General features: G+C 44.4%; 1 protein-coding gene and 1 pseudogene across 1 annotated transcript in view; both read left to right on the top strand.

Moving 5' to 3' along the window:
- ATG14 (autophagy related 14) overlaps positions 1 to 14,912 on the top strand; it is a 36,851-nt gene extending 21,939 nt beyond the window's left edge. The window contains exons 6-10 of the mRNA XM_032344295.1: positions 1,178 to 1,407; positions 3,143 to 3,260; positions 4,864 to 4,954; positions 5,033 to 5,118; positions 11,953 to 14,912. Of these exons, the coding sequence (XP_032200186.1) occupies positions 1,178 to 1,407; positions 3,143 to 3,260; positions 4,864 to 4,954; positions 5,033 to 5,118; positions 11,953 to 12,259 (832 nt within the window). The 3' untranslated portion in view covers positions 12,260 to 14,912. The remainder of the gene's footprint in view (positions 1 to 1,177; positions 1,408 to 3,142; positions 3,261 to 4,863; positions 4,955 to 5,032; positions 5,119 to 11,952) is intronic.
- On the top strand, positions 6,749 to 6,866 carry LOC116592288 (annotated as a pseudogene).
- Positions 14,913 to 19,076: the final 4,164 nt, after the last annotated feature.

The following is a 19,076-nucleotide window of genomic DNA, read 5'->3' as shown; positions in this document are numbered from 1 at the left end:
AGACACCCTCCCCAGTCTGCCCCTTTCTCACCTACTTTTCCTACACTGACACCGACCCAGCGGCAGGGATCGTCTTGTCTCTGCGCCACCACTGAGCACACACTGTCCCCCACGCACACACACACCTGCCCCCCACCCCTGATGGGGCTTGCTGACTTCTCGCGCCTTCCCACTCGCCTGGCCCTCAGTTCAGAGCGCCATCCACACTGTCCCAAGTATTTCTGTGTGGATAGTAACACTGCATTTCCCTTTTTCATGGTGCAGACATTTGCACTGATGCCCCAGAAGCCATTGTGGGTCAAAACTGCTGCCTTGACAGATGTCTGAGCAGTGACGCCAACTGTGTCACCTGTTGTTGTATTATTCTACCGTGTACTTGCATTTTCTGAGAGAAAAGCATTTCACGTCAAGGACACTCTTGATGAAGCAGTGGAAATCGTATTTTTATTTAAATTTTATTGTCTTGATCCTTGTTTACACATCATTTAAGTAGACCATACGATGAAACGGGAAGTGGGCAGAAGCTCCTTTGCTCCGTTCTGAAGGGCCGAAGCCAGCTTATCAAAAAGCACTCGAGTGAGTTGCAGGCGGGGCGAGCTGGTGTGTGCATAGGACACTGTTTTTACTTGAAAGAACTACTGCAAGACTTGAGTGTGAAAGAGATTTTCAGAAGTCTTGACCAGTGCTGTTTTCTTTGTGTTTTCAGTGGTTAAAAGACAAAGCCACTCTTCACTACTTTTCTTGTTTTGAAAAGTACAGCAGTTTTTTTGGTTTTGTTTTCATAAAAATATACTGTGTTAACATAATAGGTTTATTATTTCCAGATGAATGAATCATTTAAAATTTTCTCAGATTTCTAATACAGGCAAATATCAATAATCTGCCCATCACAAAAGCTCTTTGGGGTTCTCCAAAAATTGCAAGTGTGTAAGCATGAGACCAAATAGTTCGAGAACCTGATAGTGAGGCGGCAGGTGCCACCCTCTCACATCGGTGCGGCCTTCTGTGCCACAGCGGTTTCAGCTTCATCTCTGACAGAGTTACTCACCTCTGTATATTCCAGTTAAACTCCTGTCCTCGCGTGTGCATCTTTCAGTGTCCTGCTGGTCAGGCGGGTAACTTGGATGCTCTTTGAAACCCGTTCCCTTGAAATCTGTGTGTGTGTTCTGATTTTCAGAGATCCCGCAGATGTGTCCTCAGAGAGCGACAGTGCCATGACCTCCAGCACCGTGAGCAAGCTTGCCGAAGCCCGGAGGACGACTTACCTCTCGGGAAGATGGGTCTGTGACGATCACAACGGGGACACCAGCATTAGCATCACAGGGCCTTGGATTAGCCTTCCCAACAACGGGGACTACTCTGCCTACTACAGTTGGGTGGAAGAGAAGAAAACCACGCAGGGGCCTGGTGAGAATCAGAATAGTCTTTGAAAACTTAGAAGTACGTATGTTTTTTAATTGAGGTAAAATTTACGTAACGAGACTAACAGCTGTAAAGCGAACCATCCCGCGGCACAGCATTTGCTGTGTTGTGTGTTGGTATCCGGAGCACTGGCATCACCCCAGACGGGAGCTCCGGGGCCCGGAGCTGTCATGCCCCTGTCCCCTCTGCTCCCTGCCCTGGGCAGCCCCTACAGATGAGATCAACTTATGATGGTTCAGCTTACAATTTTTTGATTTTATGATGATGCAAAAGCGATTCATGTTCAGTAGAGTTCACGCTTTGAATTTTGAATTTGGATCGTTTCCTGGGCCGGTGCTGTGCATGTGTACTCTCAGGGTGCCAAGCCCCCGAGGCCCCCGAGCAGCTCTGCGGCTGTGAGGGTCCACAGCCAGTAGAGACACCGATAATGTTTCATGTTTCACTTTCAGTACAGCATGCAGTGCATTGCGTGAGATGTCCAGCATGTTCTTATAAGTAAATGACTTTGCCCAGGCTGACGTCAGTGTTCTGGGCCTGGGTCAGGCAGGCTGGGTGAAGCTATGGTGGTAGTTATTTAGGTGCCTTAAATGCATTTTCAGCTTAGGATATTTCCAATTTATAATGGGTTTATCAGGACATAACCCCATCCTAAGTCGAGGAAGATCCATAATTTTGTTTTCTGTAGGTCTAGAGGTATCTATTTTGGATATTTCCTAGAATTGGGATCATATAATGTGTGACCTTTTGTGTCTGGCTTTTCTTTTTTTCTCTTTTTTTTTAAAGAGTTTATTTATTTAACAGATCACAAGTAAGCAGAGAGGCAGGCAGAGAGAGAGAGAGGAGGGCAAGCAGGCTCCCTGCTGAGCAGAGGACCCGATGCGGGGCTCGATTCCAGGACCCTGGGATCATGACCTGAGCCGAAGGCAGAGGCTTTAGCCCACTGAGCCACCCAGGCGCCCCGTGTCTGGCTTTTCTTGAATAGCGTAGTGTTTTCAAGGTTCATCCATTTTGTGGCATGAATTAGCATCTCATTCTTTTTATGACTAGGTCATATTCCATTGTATGTAATGTGGATATTCCACGTTATATCCATTTTTAGGTATTTCACTTTTGGGGGGCTGCTACTGCTTTATTTATATAAAAGACCTCACTAATTAGTATATTTATCCAGTAGAGTCGTTTTTGTAGTATCTTTGTAAAGAGCTTGTTTTTAGCAGCCCAAAACGGAGATAGAAATTGCCCAATAGAAAAACCCTTTAAAACTCTGGTAGCTTTCTTTGGTGGAGAAAAAATTGTTCATTTAGTTATTTAGCAAATATATAGTGAGTGTGTGCTTTCTGTCACGCACGGTGCCAGGTGCTGGTGAGACAAAGTGATGTCACCAAGACAGGTGTAGCCTAGGTGAGGCCTTTCTGAGGAGGTGACATTTAAGTTGGGCATTTACTGTTCTAATAAATAATACATTATCAGGTCCAAGCAGTTCAGACTTCAATTTCATTTATGTTGGGTCTGTCTGGGCTCATTTGCTTGGGTTACATTCCACACTGCAAAAATCAGAAGTGATGAAACGTTAATGTGCGGCCAGGAACGTGTTATTAGTCTATTAGGAGCAAAACAGAACCATCAACAATGTAATGATAAAATTACAGATCATAAAATCTAGGTTCCCTGGTATTTTTTGTCGAAATTAAAGCTGTGTATGGTTGTTTCTCTGCCTCAGACATGGAGCACAGTAACCCCGCTTACACGATCAGCGCCGCCTTGTGCTACGCGACTCAGCTGCTCAACATCTTGTCTCATATACTTGACATAAATCTTCCTAAAAAGCTGTGCAACAGGCAAGTAATCGAAGGTGACGAAGTCCTCTTTATCACAGATCTCGCTTTCCTATTAGGACTTACTCTAATTAAACCAAAAATAGGAATTTAAGTATTATTAAGCCAGAAAAACGACTGGGAAATGTTGAGATTAATTTCCAAAGCCTACTGTGCAAGTTTGTTTCATTATCTTAAAATTGCATATGAAGTCTTCGAGAAGACCACGGAGAATTCTCCCACTTGTGAAAGTAATTGAAGGAAAAACTAGGATCTTCAGAGGGTATGCTCCTGTGTAAGAACTGGGTAAATCATAACACCTGAATATAAAATAAAATCAAGTGCCTTAGAATTCAAAAAAAATGTAAGGGTGCCTGCCTGGCTCAGTTGGGGGAGCATGTGACTCTTGATCTCTGGGTTGTGAGTTTGAGCCCCACGTTGGGTGTAGAGATTACTTAAAAATGAATTTTTTTTTTTCTTTTTAAGATTTATTTGAGAGAGAGCTTGCGCATCCAGGGGCCGGGGGTGGGGCAGGCAGAGGGAGAGGAAGAGAGTCCTTTCAACAGACTCTGCCCTGAGTGGGGAGCCTGACACGGGGCTCGGTCTCATAACCCTGAGATCATGACCCAAGCTGAAACCAAGAGTCCTATCCTTAACTGACTGGGTCATCCAGGCTCCCCAGAATAAAATCTTTAAAAAAAAAAAAAAATGTAAACATTTACAGCATACTCAGTTCTAAGTTCTGCTCAGCCCTTTCTACCACTGTTGAGTCATCCTTACATTTCAAGCCAAATAAATATGTATTATCATCTCTCTCCCCTTTTAAACATAAAAGTTGCCAGGGTGTTTTAGATCTTGCTTTTTGAGTGTTTAACAAATATTTGAGCCCTTTTCTGGGCACTGAGAGGGTACAGTGGTGATGAAAACCTAATCCTTGCCCTCTTGGCCCTTCATTCTAACAGAGGGACAGATAATCAATGAGCTGTGTGTCCGCCGGTCATGAAGCCCGTGGAGGACACAAAAGCAGAGTGGAGGAGAGGGGACGGGGAGGCAGGGGCTTGCAGTATGTGAGTGGGCCCGTGTGCAATCACCTGTGACCCTGAGGGAAGGAAAGAGGGGAGCAGACCACGTGGGTCCATTGGCACCAAGAGAAAGCCCTGGGGATAGCGAGGACGTGAAGAAGGTGGGGGTAAAAACTGGGTGGGCCTCATGGGGCCATTGTGAGCCTCCAGCTGTCATTCTGCACAGAGCGGACAGTTAGCCGAGGTTTCTCGGTGTAGTGTGCCACAATCTCACCAGTCCCCTAATTCTGTTCACAGAATAGTCTTGTACATTTGTCATTTCATTAGTGTGCAGGTATTTGTGTTGAGTAACTTTTCAGAAGTGGAATTGCTGGTCAGAGGGAATATGCATTCGTGATTTTTATAGATGTGGTGGAATCGCTCGTCATGAGGGCAGTAGTTCATTCTTAGAAAGTCTCTGTTGAGTCTAACTTATAAAGAAGCAAAGGATGTGGGGTATGTTTTATACTCAACTGTGGTGTAAAATACACTCTTCCAAATAGACATTTTACCATAGAATTTCCTTGGAAAGATACAATTTTACAAACTGTATGTTTGTTTTCCAGTGAATTTTGTGGGGAAAATCTCAGTAGACAGAAATTTACTCGAGCAGTGAAGAAACTGAATGCAAATATTCTTTACCTGTGCTTTTCTCAGGTATGGAAAATACGCTGTGAGCTCATTTTTAATGTGTTACTTGGTTGAAAATGTTAATCAGTTTTTTGCTTTTTCTAGCATGTAAACTTAGATCAGTTACAACCACTGCATACTCTCAGGAACCTAATGTACCTGGTCAGTCCGAGCTCTGAACACCTGGGCAGGTAAGAATGCTTCTTGCTTTTTTCTAAGTGGTAGTGCTGTGAGTACTTCAAAGCTTAGTGGTTGTGTGTGTCGGCAGAGCCCAGGGGCCTGGTCCTCCCCCCCAGAGTCTCCACAAAGCACAAAAATAATGTGGTCCTGTACAGAAGGGCAGAGCAGCTAGTCAAGTTTGAGCCTTTATGGTCCTTACATAATCATTTCTTGGAAAATTAATATCAGACATTTTTAACACCTAAAATGAAATAGAAGACCCCAGATGTTCCCGGAGGGGGGCGCCTCGTGCCACGCTTGAAGACCAGAAGCTATTTCTTGGACTCCATGTCCCTTTCTTCTCAGCACTCTGTAGTGTCTGTCCCTTTTCCTGTGCCTTTCCTTTCATGCCTCCTGCCACCATAATAGTTCTTCCCAGGCATCTTTTTGTCTCTCTGGCCACCATCAGCTGGAGATAAAGGGTATTAGAAGTTTCAGGGGTGAACTAGTTTAAAATCCATTAGGTTAAGAACGAGAGTCAGTAACAAAAAAGACCAACTAGGGCTGGTCTCTGGGATCCTTCTAGGGCCTCAGCCCAACGTAGAGGAAGCTTTTTTTTTAGAACCATTCAGGTAACCCCTCTTGAGTACATATCCTTTTTCCATGCTCTTAGCAGTCTGTCCCTACATTTCTGAGATACGACTTAGTTAATGTATTTGCACTTTTGAAAGAAGCTAAAGAAAAGGCAGGGATGTTCTTCTGGGGAGTCCCCTTCCCATCGTTCATTTGCCTTTACAGCTGGAACCAAGGTTCGGGGGGGGGTCTTTACTCCGGCCAGGGTGCTTGGCTTCCTCCCCATGGCAGGGAACTTTCCATGGGAATCTGCCCTTAGCCACTGGCTTGTGTTTTCTGCACCCCCCCACCCCCACCTAAAACAGTAACTTACCTGGGACTTAGAACCCTGTGGAAAAAGCTGTGCACTCTCTGGGGAACTGCACACACACATCTAGAATTCTGTGCCGTTTTATAGGGAGTTCATGCTCCTTGCTTCAAATTCCATTCATTAGTTCACAAAGCACAAGAACCTGTTAGAAATCCACCCCAGTTTTAGTGGTTGATTTCTGTGGGTTTGTTTGCCATCCTCTTTGTACTTTATTTCAGAGTTCAACATTAGGAAGAGTTCAGCATTAGGAACTTTTTTTTAAAGATTTTATTTATTTGGCAGAGAGATCACAAGTAGGCAATGAGGTGGGGGTGGGGGGGGACTGGCTCCCCGCTGGGCAGAGCCTGATGCTGGGCTCGATCTCAGGACCCTGAGATCATGACCCAAGCTGAAGGTAGAGGCTCAGCCCACTGAGCCACGCAGGTGCCCCTAAACATTAGGAAATTAATCCTTAATAATAAGAGCTAATGTTTATTGAGCCAATATTTCATAGGTGTGCTAATTATTCTCATTTTACAGAAGGGGCTGGCTGGTAACTGAAGCTTAGCGTAATCAAGTAATTCGTTCTCATGATCACAGAGGCAGTCAGAGTAATAGAGCCAGTCCCAGCCCACATCTGACTCCACAAAGTGGTAGATGCTCGTGCTTTTAACCAGTACACACCACTTAATCACATAAACAGATTTTTAAAAAATAATAATAATAATAAGATCAACCTGATCGCTTCTCGGCCTTTTGGCTAAGATCAAGTGTAGTATCTGTTCTTATCAGTTTAATAAGATCAACCTGATAGATGCCAGAACAGCAGTGAATAAAATTCAGTTCCTGTGAATAATTAAAGAAAATTAGTTGCAAATTAAAAAATTATTAAGAATATCTGCCTTAAGCCTACAGAAAAGACTGTTTCAGTGACATGTTCCTTATGTGGATGTTTAATAAAGGCATACCTCTACAGTGAGGACAAGAGGAGGCCTGTTGTCGCTGCTATGTTCACTTCGTTCTGGAGGCCTAGGCGAAGCGGAAGAGTTTTACAAAGAAGTAAGGTCTATTTATGCCGGGAAGAAAGAAACTAGGTTGGCGTTGTTGCAGATGGTTGAACTGGCCATCCGGGAGAGCTTGCTTGCTAATGTGCTGACGGCTAGTCAGATAACAGAATGAGGAAAGGCTCCCCTTTACTGTAGCAACACCAACTGTACATTACGTAGGAATAATCTTTACAAAACATGTGCAAACCATAGAAAATAGGAAACTTGAAAAAAATGGTTCGACATCTATTTCTTGAATTTCTGCTGGGCAGTGCACGAGGTGTGGGCCTGGATGAAAGAAAGCCTGAGGCAGGGAACACCCTCAGGATTTTCTTGGAGAGAAAGGCTGAGTAGTATAAAAATGCTCCTTCTCCCCAAAAGGAAACCTGATCAGAATTTCAACAGATATTTCACGGAACTTTGACAAGCTAATTCTGAAGTTGAGCTAGAAGCACAGGCTGCAAGGAAATTTTGGAAAAGAATAGTAAAGGATGGGCTTGGCCCCTTTTAAAACATAGCATAAAGGTGATTAAACCAGGTGCTGTTAGCATGCAGGTAGGTGGAGCAACTAGACACAGAGAAGAGAGTCCAGAGACGGGCCCTGTCCCTGCAGGGAGGGACCACGACAAGGCCCGGCATGTTGAACCAGATAATAATAGATCGATAGCAGCGGGCCAGTGAGTATTCATACAGGGACAAAGCTGGACTCATACTACATTCCGCATGTAAAAATAAATTCCAGATGATAGAAAATACCTAATTTTATTTAAAAAAAAAAAAACCTATAAAATAGCGAGGAGAAAAGATAGTGTTTTATAATCACAGGGTGGGGAGGGAATTCCCATGCAAGCCACAAAACCCCCAAACCATGAAGGAAAAGAGTTACATAGTTTACTGTGTAAAAACTCTAAATGCCTCTGGAAAAAACCAGATACCAGAAAGTTAAAAGATAAGCAACAGTATGTTTTGCAGCCTGTATATCAGACAATGGATTAAAAATCTAGACCACTTAAAATTTCAAGTCTGTAAAAGAAAGGCAGACCTAATAGAAAAATAGCCAAAGGATTAATCCAGGCAGTTCACACAAGAGAAATGCAAGTAATCAGTATCCAAATGAAAAAAGTCTTCAGCCTCAGTGAAGAATAAAGAAGTGCAATTCAAAACAGCTTTCCAGCTTTTTACCCATCAGTTAGGCAAAAATGGAAAGGATGGATGATATCCAGTATTGGTGGTTGTCCTTAAAAAAAAAAAAGGCTCTCTCCTACTAGGGGTGGATTTCTTTGGAGGGTCTGAAGTTTTCTCTGGGCTTGCCCTTGAGTCAGCTCTCCAGTTAGGGTAGGGGTCTGTGTGATGTATGTGAAGTGTACATGCTCAGACGGGCTCATTACATCCGCGTTGGTCGTCCGTGAGCCGGGAGTCCAGGAGCTAGAGCTTCAGAAGTCCCCTTCCAGACCTGCCTCAGTCAGAGTCAAGGCTGTAGAGAGACTGATATTGGAACCTGGGTGGGACTTCCTGTTTCCATGGAGACCAGCTGAAGTGAGGATCCCATCCAGAATCCAACATAAATCTTATTCAAAATAAATTCAGACTTGCAAAAATAGTCAAAATTGCAAAAAATAAAGTAGTACAAAGACATATATATCTTTACCCAGACTCACCTTGTTACTGTTTTGCCTTATCATTTGTATAATCTCCATAAAGACATACATACACACATTTTTTTTCCTGAACCCTGTGAGGGTAAGTTACATACATGTATCATGGCTCTTGACCCCTAAATACTTATATCTGTATTTCCTAAAAATAAGGGTATTTTCCTTTTAAGCAACATCAGCAAATTTCACATTGATAAAGTAGTTTAATCCACTGCCCATCTGCACGTTTTGTCTGTGGACCAGATTAATGTCCTGTACAGCACTTTCACCTCCATATATGATCCAACCTAGAGTCTGGTGCTGGATTTAGTTGCTATGTTTCTTGAACCTCTTAAATCTGGAACGTTTCCATGGCCTACTTTGTCTTTTACGACATTAACACTTTTCCCTTCATATTACTAGAACTTTCTTTCTGAATTTGGTATTTCTTCGTAGTGAGATTCCAAGAATCCAAGCATTTGAGGTAGAATACTGCCTGGGCCAGGAGTGTTTCCTGGACACTCGGGGCCACAGTGACCATCTGTCCCTCAGTGGTGATGTTAATTTGATCACCCAGTCACGATGCTTTCCACCTTCTCCACTAATTCCTAGATTTTTTTTCCTTCCTTGCAACTAAGCAGCAGTCTGTGCGGAGACACTTTGAGACCATGCAGTTATTGTGCTCATCAGAATTTCCCCCTGGGTTTAATACTGGTTGATTTTTCTTATTGGATTCAGTCTTTACTGTGATGTTGCCTACATTAATATCATTATCATCCAGACTGTGTAGTTTACAAAGAGCTCATTCTTGTTGTTGTATATCTGTCCAGTAATATTTTTGAAATATTTTGCAAAAGAGAGTTTTCAAACCAAAAAGGTCATTTTGTTACCTTAATCGATAAGAATAATGCCCTGCAGCATCTTGAGAAAATTAGTAATTTTTATTCCCTGGTGACATTAAGTATAAAAGATTTCATTGTCTTGCTAATTTTGTGTGATGTGTCTGACTCAGCATATGCTGGGCAACAAAAATTGCTCCACCTGGCCACTTTGGGGATCATCCAGTGGTTTTTCAGTTGAAATACTTCGTTGAGTGTCTGCTGCATGTCACCAGACTTTGCCCTGTGGGATTCCAGCAGAGAACTGGAGTCCCAAGTGACTTCCCACGGAGCTCTGCCTGGAGGGAGTATCACCCCCCACCCAATATCACTCCTGTCTGTCTCCTGGGAAAACTTTTGAGAGGGGGTCTGGGGACAGTGGCAGTCCTGTGCCATGTAGGTAAGGCAACATCGAAGAGAAACAGAAAACAGGCTATGCCTCCCAGCTAGCAGGGAGGCAGGCTTCATGTGGCGCTAGGGGCTGAGGCCCTTGGACAACAAAGCTCAAAGAACGGAATGAGCAGGCGCTGTGTTTAGGGAAAGAGGGAACCTAGCTGAGGTGCTGTGCTGTGAACATTTGTGCGTAGGTGACGCCGGAAGGGAAGAGGTGGCTGCCGCTGGCTGCAAGCAGACGCTGCTTCGAGGAGGTGCTGCTGCAGAGAGGACCTGAGCTGGGGCACGTGCGGAGCATTGAGGGGGGACTTACTGGGTGATACCAGGCAGGAGCGTGAGGGCAGCAGCCCAGCTGCCTTGTTTTAAGAAGGGTCGCCTGGCTCAGATAACCTGAGATGAGCCGGAGAGGTTAGCCCTCACGTGCAGAGCTCTGGCAGGCCACGAAGCTAGGAGGAAGGAGAGGCGTCTTCGGAAGAAAATCTTTGGAGTAGACCTGTTTACCAAGGGGTGGGGGAGGGAAAGAGAGAAAAGAGAGGAATTGTAAGGAGAGCTTTTTAAGGAGACAGGAAAGGGACACTCAGAGAAGATGCCAGTTGTTGGTTTGTTTGGAAAAGCTGCAGGGGGTCACGGGGAGAGGCTCTTGGTTCTTAATGCCTTCAGCCCTTGCAAAGTAAGGACTTCTGGGCTAGATAGGACTTGGGAACCCCTGGTCAGAGGGGCTTTTTGATATGTAAATTGCTTGAGGGAGACCAAGGGGAGACCCCATGGTACATCTTCCAATTTAAGGTAAAGCCCTAAAAACAGTGCCTGGGACAGAAATGTTCGCTGTTAACTATTGCTGGTACAGCCAGGATGCAAGGTTGTCTTGGAGGAACAAAGGCTACTTGACCCAGGAGAAAGTGAGCTGGAAGGTGCAGGCCTGGTGAGGTACACTGGAGGCCAGTGCTAGGCTTTTGTCATTGTTAAGGCCATAAAGAATTTTAGACAGACTAAAATGGCAAGCTCTACCCATTCTAGGATATCTCATTTTATTTTTGCTAACCCCTATCATTTCCCCCAAAGTCATTATCAGAGGCATATGTCCTTATCGTGGGGGCAATGGTGGAGAGAAAGGGGCAGCTGGAGGGCCTTGGCTCCAGGAAAATCCTGGGAGAAGAGCCGGGGGCTGTGGGAGGACTGCCTGCCCGGAGCGAGTGTAGCCGGGCTCTCCAGAGGCAGGGGCGGACGGGCACTTGGAAGGGGGCGGGGGAGGAGCAGCAGCGGGCCTGGGTGGGGTTTGCTGACGCGGTGCCACAGCGGTCAGCAGCAGCTGTCCCAGAGGGTGAGGCCTGAGAAGGGTTATTAAATTTGGAGAGGATGATGTCATCAGGGACCTTTGGGGAATAGTTTTCTCCTAAAGTACAGTGCAGAAATATGCATTATTCCAGATGACTATATTCTTAATAGTTATAGCTCATTCTGTTATAAATGCGCCCCTAGAAAACTGTGATCATGTCTGAAAATGTGTGCAGAGCCTGCTGTTGGCAGCAGTCCGAGGAAGCACTGCTAACATGCATACAGCTGGGCCACTTAGCTCTTTTGAGTCCTAAGAACGTAGAAATGAGGAGTTTCCATAAGGCAGAGAACAGCTGTACTTTTTTTTTCTATACCATTTATTACTTGTGCCACCAAGTGATACAGCAGTGCATACAGCAAGTGACGGTTGTTGGTGGGACTGTCCCCCCGAGATGCGTGGATCCTGCAGTTGTTCAGAGAGGAAGTCGTCCCTGGGACCAGGACGGCTGGTCTCTGTGCGTCCCGGAGCTCCACCAGTCGAGCCGGGGGACCGAGGAACAGTGTGGGCGCGTGGTGGTGTGCATTCCTCCCAGGGCAGTTATCTGGGTGAATATCTGCCTTTACAGACCACCAGGGGGTACAGTGCAGGCTCTGGACCTCCTCGGTCCCGGCAGGCCTGTGTCACTGTTGTCACAATGCTGCTTGTGTGCTCGTGCAGGTCGGGACCCTTTGAAGTGCGAGCTGACCTGGAGGAGTCCATGGAGTTTGTGGACCCCAGCGCTGCTGGGGAATCAGACGAGAGCGGCGACGAGCGCGTCAGTGATGAGGAGACAGACCTGGGCACGGACTGGGAGAACCTGCCGAGCCCCCGCTTCTGTGATATCCCTTCCCAGCCCGTGGAGGGCTCCCAGAGCCAGAGCAGCCAGGTGTCCCCGCCCATCGCGAGCAGCAGTGCGGGCGGGATGATCTCGTCCGCCGCCGCCTCGGTGACCTCCTGGTTTAAGGCTTACACTGGACACCGCTAGTGCGCACCGTTCGAAGTGCACCGGGTTTGTGTCAAGAAAGTTGTTCTTCCGCTACGCTCGAGTAAACTTTGTGTGTTCCGTTAAGATAGTGCCTGGAACAAAAAGAGGTTAAACTGTTGGTTTTTTTTTTTGAAGCAGGGAGGACAAGCATTTCTATGTATCAGATGGCCGATGGGGTGACCCACACGCTTATGCTAGAACAGCTAGGTCAGGGGTCCCTCTGCCCAGACCCGTGTCGGTGGAAGACGAGCGTGTGTGTGCTGGTCTGCTGAAGCAGAAAATTCACCTGGGCTCCCTTTGGTCATGGGCCACTGGGCCTGCAGAGGCAGGCTGACACTTTGGTCCTTGTGATGCCCAGACTGTTCCTGAACACTTTATGTTTTAGAAGTTGAATCACAAGCCAGTGATTCTTGATGATTAGGACTTGAAAGATAAAAACTGTTTCATATGAGTTTGTGCTTATGCCATCATTTTTTGTATGGAGCACCAGCAGGCAATTTGAAATACTTGATTTCTTTAGAATATGGTCAATGTTTGTTTTTTAGGTCAAGGATGTTGGTTTTGTTTGGGAGGGGCTTATGGGGAGGGGCTAGTATAAAGTTATTTCACTCATGCTGCTGCTGTCGTAGCTTGTCAGACATTCCTGTTTTTCTTTCTCCCACACGCCAAAGAAATGAAGGTCTTTATTTTTGGACCCACATCCATGAACAGAAGAAATCCCAGCTGCAAGTATGGCTGGAGATTTAAAAACTATATTCTTATATTCTGAAAGGAATTAAATTCATTCTCACCTAGGTTATTGAATTCTACCATCTATACTATGTGCATTTTGAAATTGAACTTATTTTTTTGAGTGAAAAGTCATTAAGGTGGTTCCCTTATGTAAGCTAAATGCCTGCCTGGGCACAGGTTAAAAGCCACTTAACTAAATGGCCTCTGGTCATTCTTCTGGTGTCCCAGTTTTTTTCTAAGGGATTCAGTAGGTGGCGGGTTTTCCCAGGGAAAACCATCCTGCTTGCTTTCTTAGAGGTCTTTGTTGCTCTAGGGACACTCCCTTCACTCAGAAATGCAGAGCGAATCACAGCTGATCCTACTCTTCTCTGACAGAGTTTTCCCTCACCAAGAGATCATTTTCAGCTAATGTGTCGTCGTGTCATTCTCTTAGTGACAATCTCACAAGAAAACTGTAGAGAGGCATTATGTACAGATGTGTAAGTAGTTTTTTATTTTTAATAATTGCAAAAACTCCTATGTAACAACTACAAAAAGAAATCCTATGGAAAAATTTCTAACAGGCATTATCACCATATCTTGTTAGTGTGATTAGCATGACCGTACCTCAGATAAATCATTCAGAGACCTACCCTACCCTAGCTTCTTTTCTTCTTGTAATTATTATAGTTGATACTTTGCCTCCGAATCCGAGGTGCTATATAGCTTTTGCTATTGGTATATTTAACGTTTGGTAGAGTTGCAGAAGAAGGGTGTTTATTCCTATCCAGGAGTTCCAAGTTCCCTGACTCTATGAATTTTCCACTCAGGGAGGTAACTGTTGGCTTTGCCCCATGTGGGTTCTTAGTAGCTGGTGTCAGTACTCAGCTTCGTGATGGCTGAGCTAGCGTAGTACCACCCAGGTCGGAAGTTCATAGGGAATGGGTACGTAGACTTGAACAAATACCAAATGAACTTAAAATCCCATGAGGTTAGGGTTGTCTAGGCACTTCAAACCCTCAAGAAGAGTTTAGTTTCAAGCTGAGAGAAGATGGAAGACGGATTTGGGGCTTGGGGATAGAGATTGACTTATAAAAGATGCACAGTTATCATGGTTTCTCTCCCGTAGGCTGCTGAAGAAACCATGAGTGTGAGATTACGGTAAAGAATAGAAACCAGAGATCACAACTCCTGTCTAAAGAGTAAGTCAACAAAACTTAAAGGATACAGGAAGTAGGGATTGATAGAATATATTTTGTTGTTTTTTTTATATCAACTAGAGGCACTTTATTTAGGGTTAAATGATCAAACCCTTTAGTGGTTTGGAACACCAACATACTGGCTTACACTGCTGAGATATTTTGGTTTTCATTATTTTGCACTGGATCCACTCTGTAAATATTCTTAAATACACATTTCAACCACTGTTTTTTCCTACTCTCCTTGCTGCTCATTAAAATCTTTCATGTAGGTGCCAGAACCATATGTAAACAGCTCTTTAAAAAACTGAAGCTGGTATTTTTTTTTTTAAACAAAAGCCATAGAACTTGGGTCATGTTTTCCATATAAAATGATTTGTTGAAACAAGGTAATACTAATAAAAACCTACAGGCACCAAATAGACTGCTTAAAATGGTGTATTAAAGACTTCTTTTTTGGGATGGACTATAGGAGAAGTTTTGCACATCTGTAAATTAAAGGGAAAAACTGTATGTTAACATTGGGTATGTGGACAGGATTCACTTAAGGATTCATGTATCAATAATTTGGGAAAGAACATTCAGGGCCATGCTGTTTTTAAAAGAACCACAGTGTCTGAGAATCTCCTTGTGGTGTAATGTTGCAGGAATTTCCCATACTCTGCGACTTCCAAACCAGTTTGAGTCATAACAAATGTTTTCTAAACTTTTATTGTATTATTGCAATAAATCTTTTAACAGTACTTTACTAATATGTGTGTCTTTTTCAAGCTCTGATTACTCATTTCTATTGATACACTGAGGGTAGCAAAAATGAATTTTTTTTTTTAAAGATTTTATTTATTTATTTGACAGACAAAGATCACAAGCAGGCAGAGAAGCAGGCAGAGAGAGAGGAGGAAGCAGGCTCCCTGCTGAGCAGAGAGCCCGATGTGGGGCTCGATCCCAGGACTCTGGGATCATGACCTGAGCCGAAGGCAGAGGCTTTAACCCACTGAGCCACCCAGGCGCCCCTACAAAAATGAAATTTAACTCTGGAATAATTTATACAAATTATAGGGTAATTTTTTTTAAAAGATTTTATTTATTTGACAGAGATCACAAGTAGACGGAGAGGCAGGCAGAGAGAGAGAGGGAAGCAGGCTTCCTGCTGAGCAGAGAGCCCAATGCGGGACTTGATCTCAGGACCCTGGGATCATGACCTGAGCCGAAGGCAGCGGCTTAACCCACTGAGCTACCCAGGCACCCTGTAGGGTAATTTTTTAAGAATTTTTTTGCTAGGTAAGGAAAAAGGTCTGGTAATCCCCCAAATTATAGTTTATGGTGGATTAACAATAATGGTCTGTCTCTGGTAAGCTGAGAAGAACTAATTGCTTTACAGTGACACCGTGCCTTAAAGACAGCTCCGTGAGGAGGTTGCCTTTGGAGTCTGCCCAGACTTTTCAGGACAAGAGAGAAAGTGAAGTACCGGAGGTTAGAGGGGATCTGTTCGTTTGAGAGGAGGACCAAGTAGTTTGGAGAATCACCCCCTCCAATCTGCCCTCTACCCCTTTCAGGTTATAGAGGGGCCACCTGCAGGCAGACAGGGATACCAGGAATGATTACGGCAGAACTGTTGCCTGCAGTCCAGCAGCAGGAGGAACCAAGGCTAGCAAACAGAAGGGTTCCCAAATAGGGCATGTGCTTCAGGGCTACTGCCCTTCCAGCTCCTCCTACCTACCTTCTACTGCCCTTCTACACTTAAAAACACACTCCTGTCTAGTGCATACCCCAGAGTTACGTCATGACTGATGCAGGAAACAGGGTGAACCAAACGGGAAGCATGAATGATAGCTCTGTCCTTAGTGGTCATTAAAGCTTACATCAGCGAAATGGAGTGGGCTTTGGGGAAGTCCTCTAAACTTCAGCTGTGAAATGCTCAATGAGAGAAAGCCACCAACAGCACACTCCGAGGATCTGGGGAGAAAATACCCTGGGGAAAAAAAAGAGCAAATAATCCTAAAATTTGTATGGACCACAAAAGACCCTGAATAGCCAAAGCAGTCTTGAGAAAGAAAAACAAAGCTGAAGGTATCATAAACCCCAGACTTGAAGATAGACTTCAGTGCTGTAGTACTTAAAATATGATGGTACTGGCACCAGAACAGATCAGTGGAACAGAATAAAGAGGCCAGAAATAGACCCACCTGTATATGGTCAATTCATCTATGTTATCAAGGAGGCAAGAATATACAATGTGGAAAAGACAGTTTCTAAATGGGAAAACTGGACAGCTACTGAGAGTGGACCACTTTCTTATACCATACACAGGAAAACTCAAAATGGAGTTAAGACCTAAATGCAAGACGAAACCATAAAACTCAAAGAACACATACACAGTATGGGATTTGGGGACTACGCCAAAATAAAAAGCTTTTGCATAACAAAGGAAACTATGAACAAACATAACGGTAACCTATTGAATTGGAGAAGACATTAACAAATGATAAATCCAATAAGGGGTTAGTATCCAAAATATAATTTATACAACTCAACACCAAAAACAAACAAACAAACAAACAAAAAAACCCAATCCAAATCCCAACCTGAATAGATATTTTTTCTAAAGAAGACAGGGAAAGGACTACTTGGCTGGTTCAGGCAGTGGAGCATGTAACTCTTGATCTCTGGGTTGTGAGTTTCCCACACTGGGTGTAGAGCTTACTTAAAATCTTCAGACAGATGACCAACAGACACATGAAAAAACCCTCAACATGACTCATCTCAGGGAAATGCAAATCAAAACCACAATGAGATATCACCTCAACTCCAATCATAATGGCCAACATAAAAAAGACAAGAAATAAGTGCTGGTGACGATGTGGAGAAAAGGAAACCCTCGGGCACTGTTGGGTGGAAATGTAAATTGGTAGCACCACTGTGGAAAACAGTATGGAAGTTCCTCAAAAAGTAAAAATAGAATTACCATACGATCCAGTAATTCCACTACTGGGTATTTACCCAAAGAAAATGAAGACACTAGTTTCAAGAAGATAGAGGTACCCTGTGTTTATGGTAGTGTTATTTACTATAGCCAACATATGGAAGCAATTCAGATGTCCACTAACTGATGAACAGAGAAGGTACGGTCTGTATACACAATGGAGTATTCCTCAGCCATAAAAAAGAACAAGATCTTGCCTTTTGTGACAATATGGATGGACCTAGAAGGTATTACATTAATGAAATCAGACAAATACCATGATTTCACTTATATGTGGGATCTGGAAAAAATGAACACACAGAAATGGTGGTTGACAGAGAGGTAGAGGGGATGGATGAGACAGATGAAGGTGATGAGGAGATACAGACTTACCAGTCAGTAAGTCACAGGGGCACCTGGCTGACTGAGTCTGTAGAGCATACAACTCACTCAGGGTCGTGAGTTCAAGCCCCACACTGGGCATAGAGCTTACTTAAAATGCAGTCACAGAAACGGAAGGTACAGCACAGGGAGGAATACTGCAATAGCACTGTATGTGACAGATGGTAAGTAGACTTACCTGTGGTGAGCCCTGAGTAACGTATACAATTGCTGAATCACTGCGTTGCACACCTGAAACTAATAAAACATTGTCAGCTACCCTCCAATAAACATTTTTTAAAAGATGGGATTATAAATGAGTCTCTGTGTATGTGTATTTTAAAAATGTAGGAGTTTGGACACCCCTGAATCAGAATCAGCACCGTCCAGTGGAAATAATGGAATTTGCATGTGACTAAATTTTATTAGTCTCATTAAAAAGATAGGTAAAAATTTTTATATTTTATTCAAAATACCCCAAAATATTATTTCAACATGTAATCAATGTGAAAAAAGATGGGGAGCCAGAGAAGAGGGGATCTGCAAAAGGTCACACTGGTATTCTTGCCCTGAGCCACAAATATACTGGAGAAGGCTTGCCCCTATACCTACACCCTTAGAATAAGTCCTCCTTGAATTCGCTCATTTTGGGTGTGCCCCTCTCCCCTCTCCGTTTCCTCTTGAGACCCTCTGCAGAGCACAGACCAGAACAAATTGAGGGGCCTTAAGCCAAGACTACTGGCCCCGGGAAAGAGGGAGTGGGAGAGGTCCTAGCTGCGTCCTGGGGCAGTGTCATTACCACCTCTACTTAAGGAGGAGTGAGCCGGGGCTGAAATGCAAGAGCTGTCCTTGGCAGGCTCCGTGCCCTGCAGGAAAACCCTGCCCGGCTGCCTCCAGAGGCTTGCTGAGGATGACCAGACTGAAAGCCAAGAGCTGAGTCCCAGGATGGGGAAGACTGGTGGGCCAGGCCTGGCTTCACCCCTACTCCCACTGGACTGCAAACTGTTGAGCAAATGGGACATCTCACCTCCTACCAGACGAAGACTGACACAAATACAAACTTGCTCTCCACATTTTACTGAGTGGTGACTTTCTGAAGAACTGCATCATGCTCTTCATACTACTTAATAGACACCTGAAGATGCCAGTTCATAGATCAACTGTTCGGGGGTGGTGGGCAGAAAGGAAGTCATTTAAGCAGCACAGGTGATACTGCCCTGATGAACTGGGAGATGGGCTGTGCCATTCCTCAAGTCAGTTTCTGCTGAGCTCAGCCTCCGCAAGAACACCTCCTCTCTCAAGCCCTACACATTTCCCACCACCATGCAGGGCCTAGATCATTCTCTACTGGGTGATGGACTCAAAGGATTTCCAAGAGTAATTCAGCCATATCCCATCTCCCCCCTAAATGCCAACCTTAGAACTTAATTCCTGCTGTGTTTCATTGTTCCAAAGAGAATCTGAAACAGATTGTCCCCAAACCAACTTGTCCTGAGGCCTTTCTCTGCTCACTAAAGCGTGAACAGGAGGGCCTTTGAGGGGGGCTCATTTTGGTTTTTAGAGG

This window comes from Mustela erminea, chromosome 5, assembly GCF_009829155.1.
Source record: "Mustela erminea isolate mMusErm1 chromosome 5, mMusErm1.Pri, whole genome shotgun sequence".
NCBI classification, from domain to species: domain Eukaryota; kingdom Metazoa; phylum Chordata; class Mammalia; order Carnivora; family Mustelidae; genus Mustela; species Mustela erminea.
The sequence above is the reverse complement of the archived record's forward strand: the minus strand, read 5'-3'. Positions and strand labels throughout refer to the sequence as shown.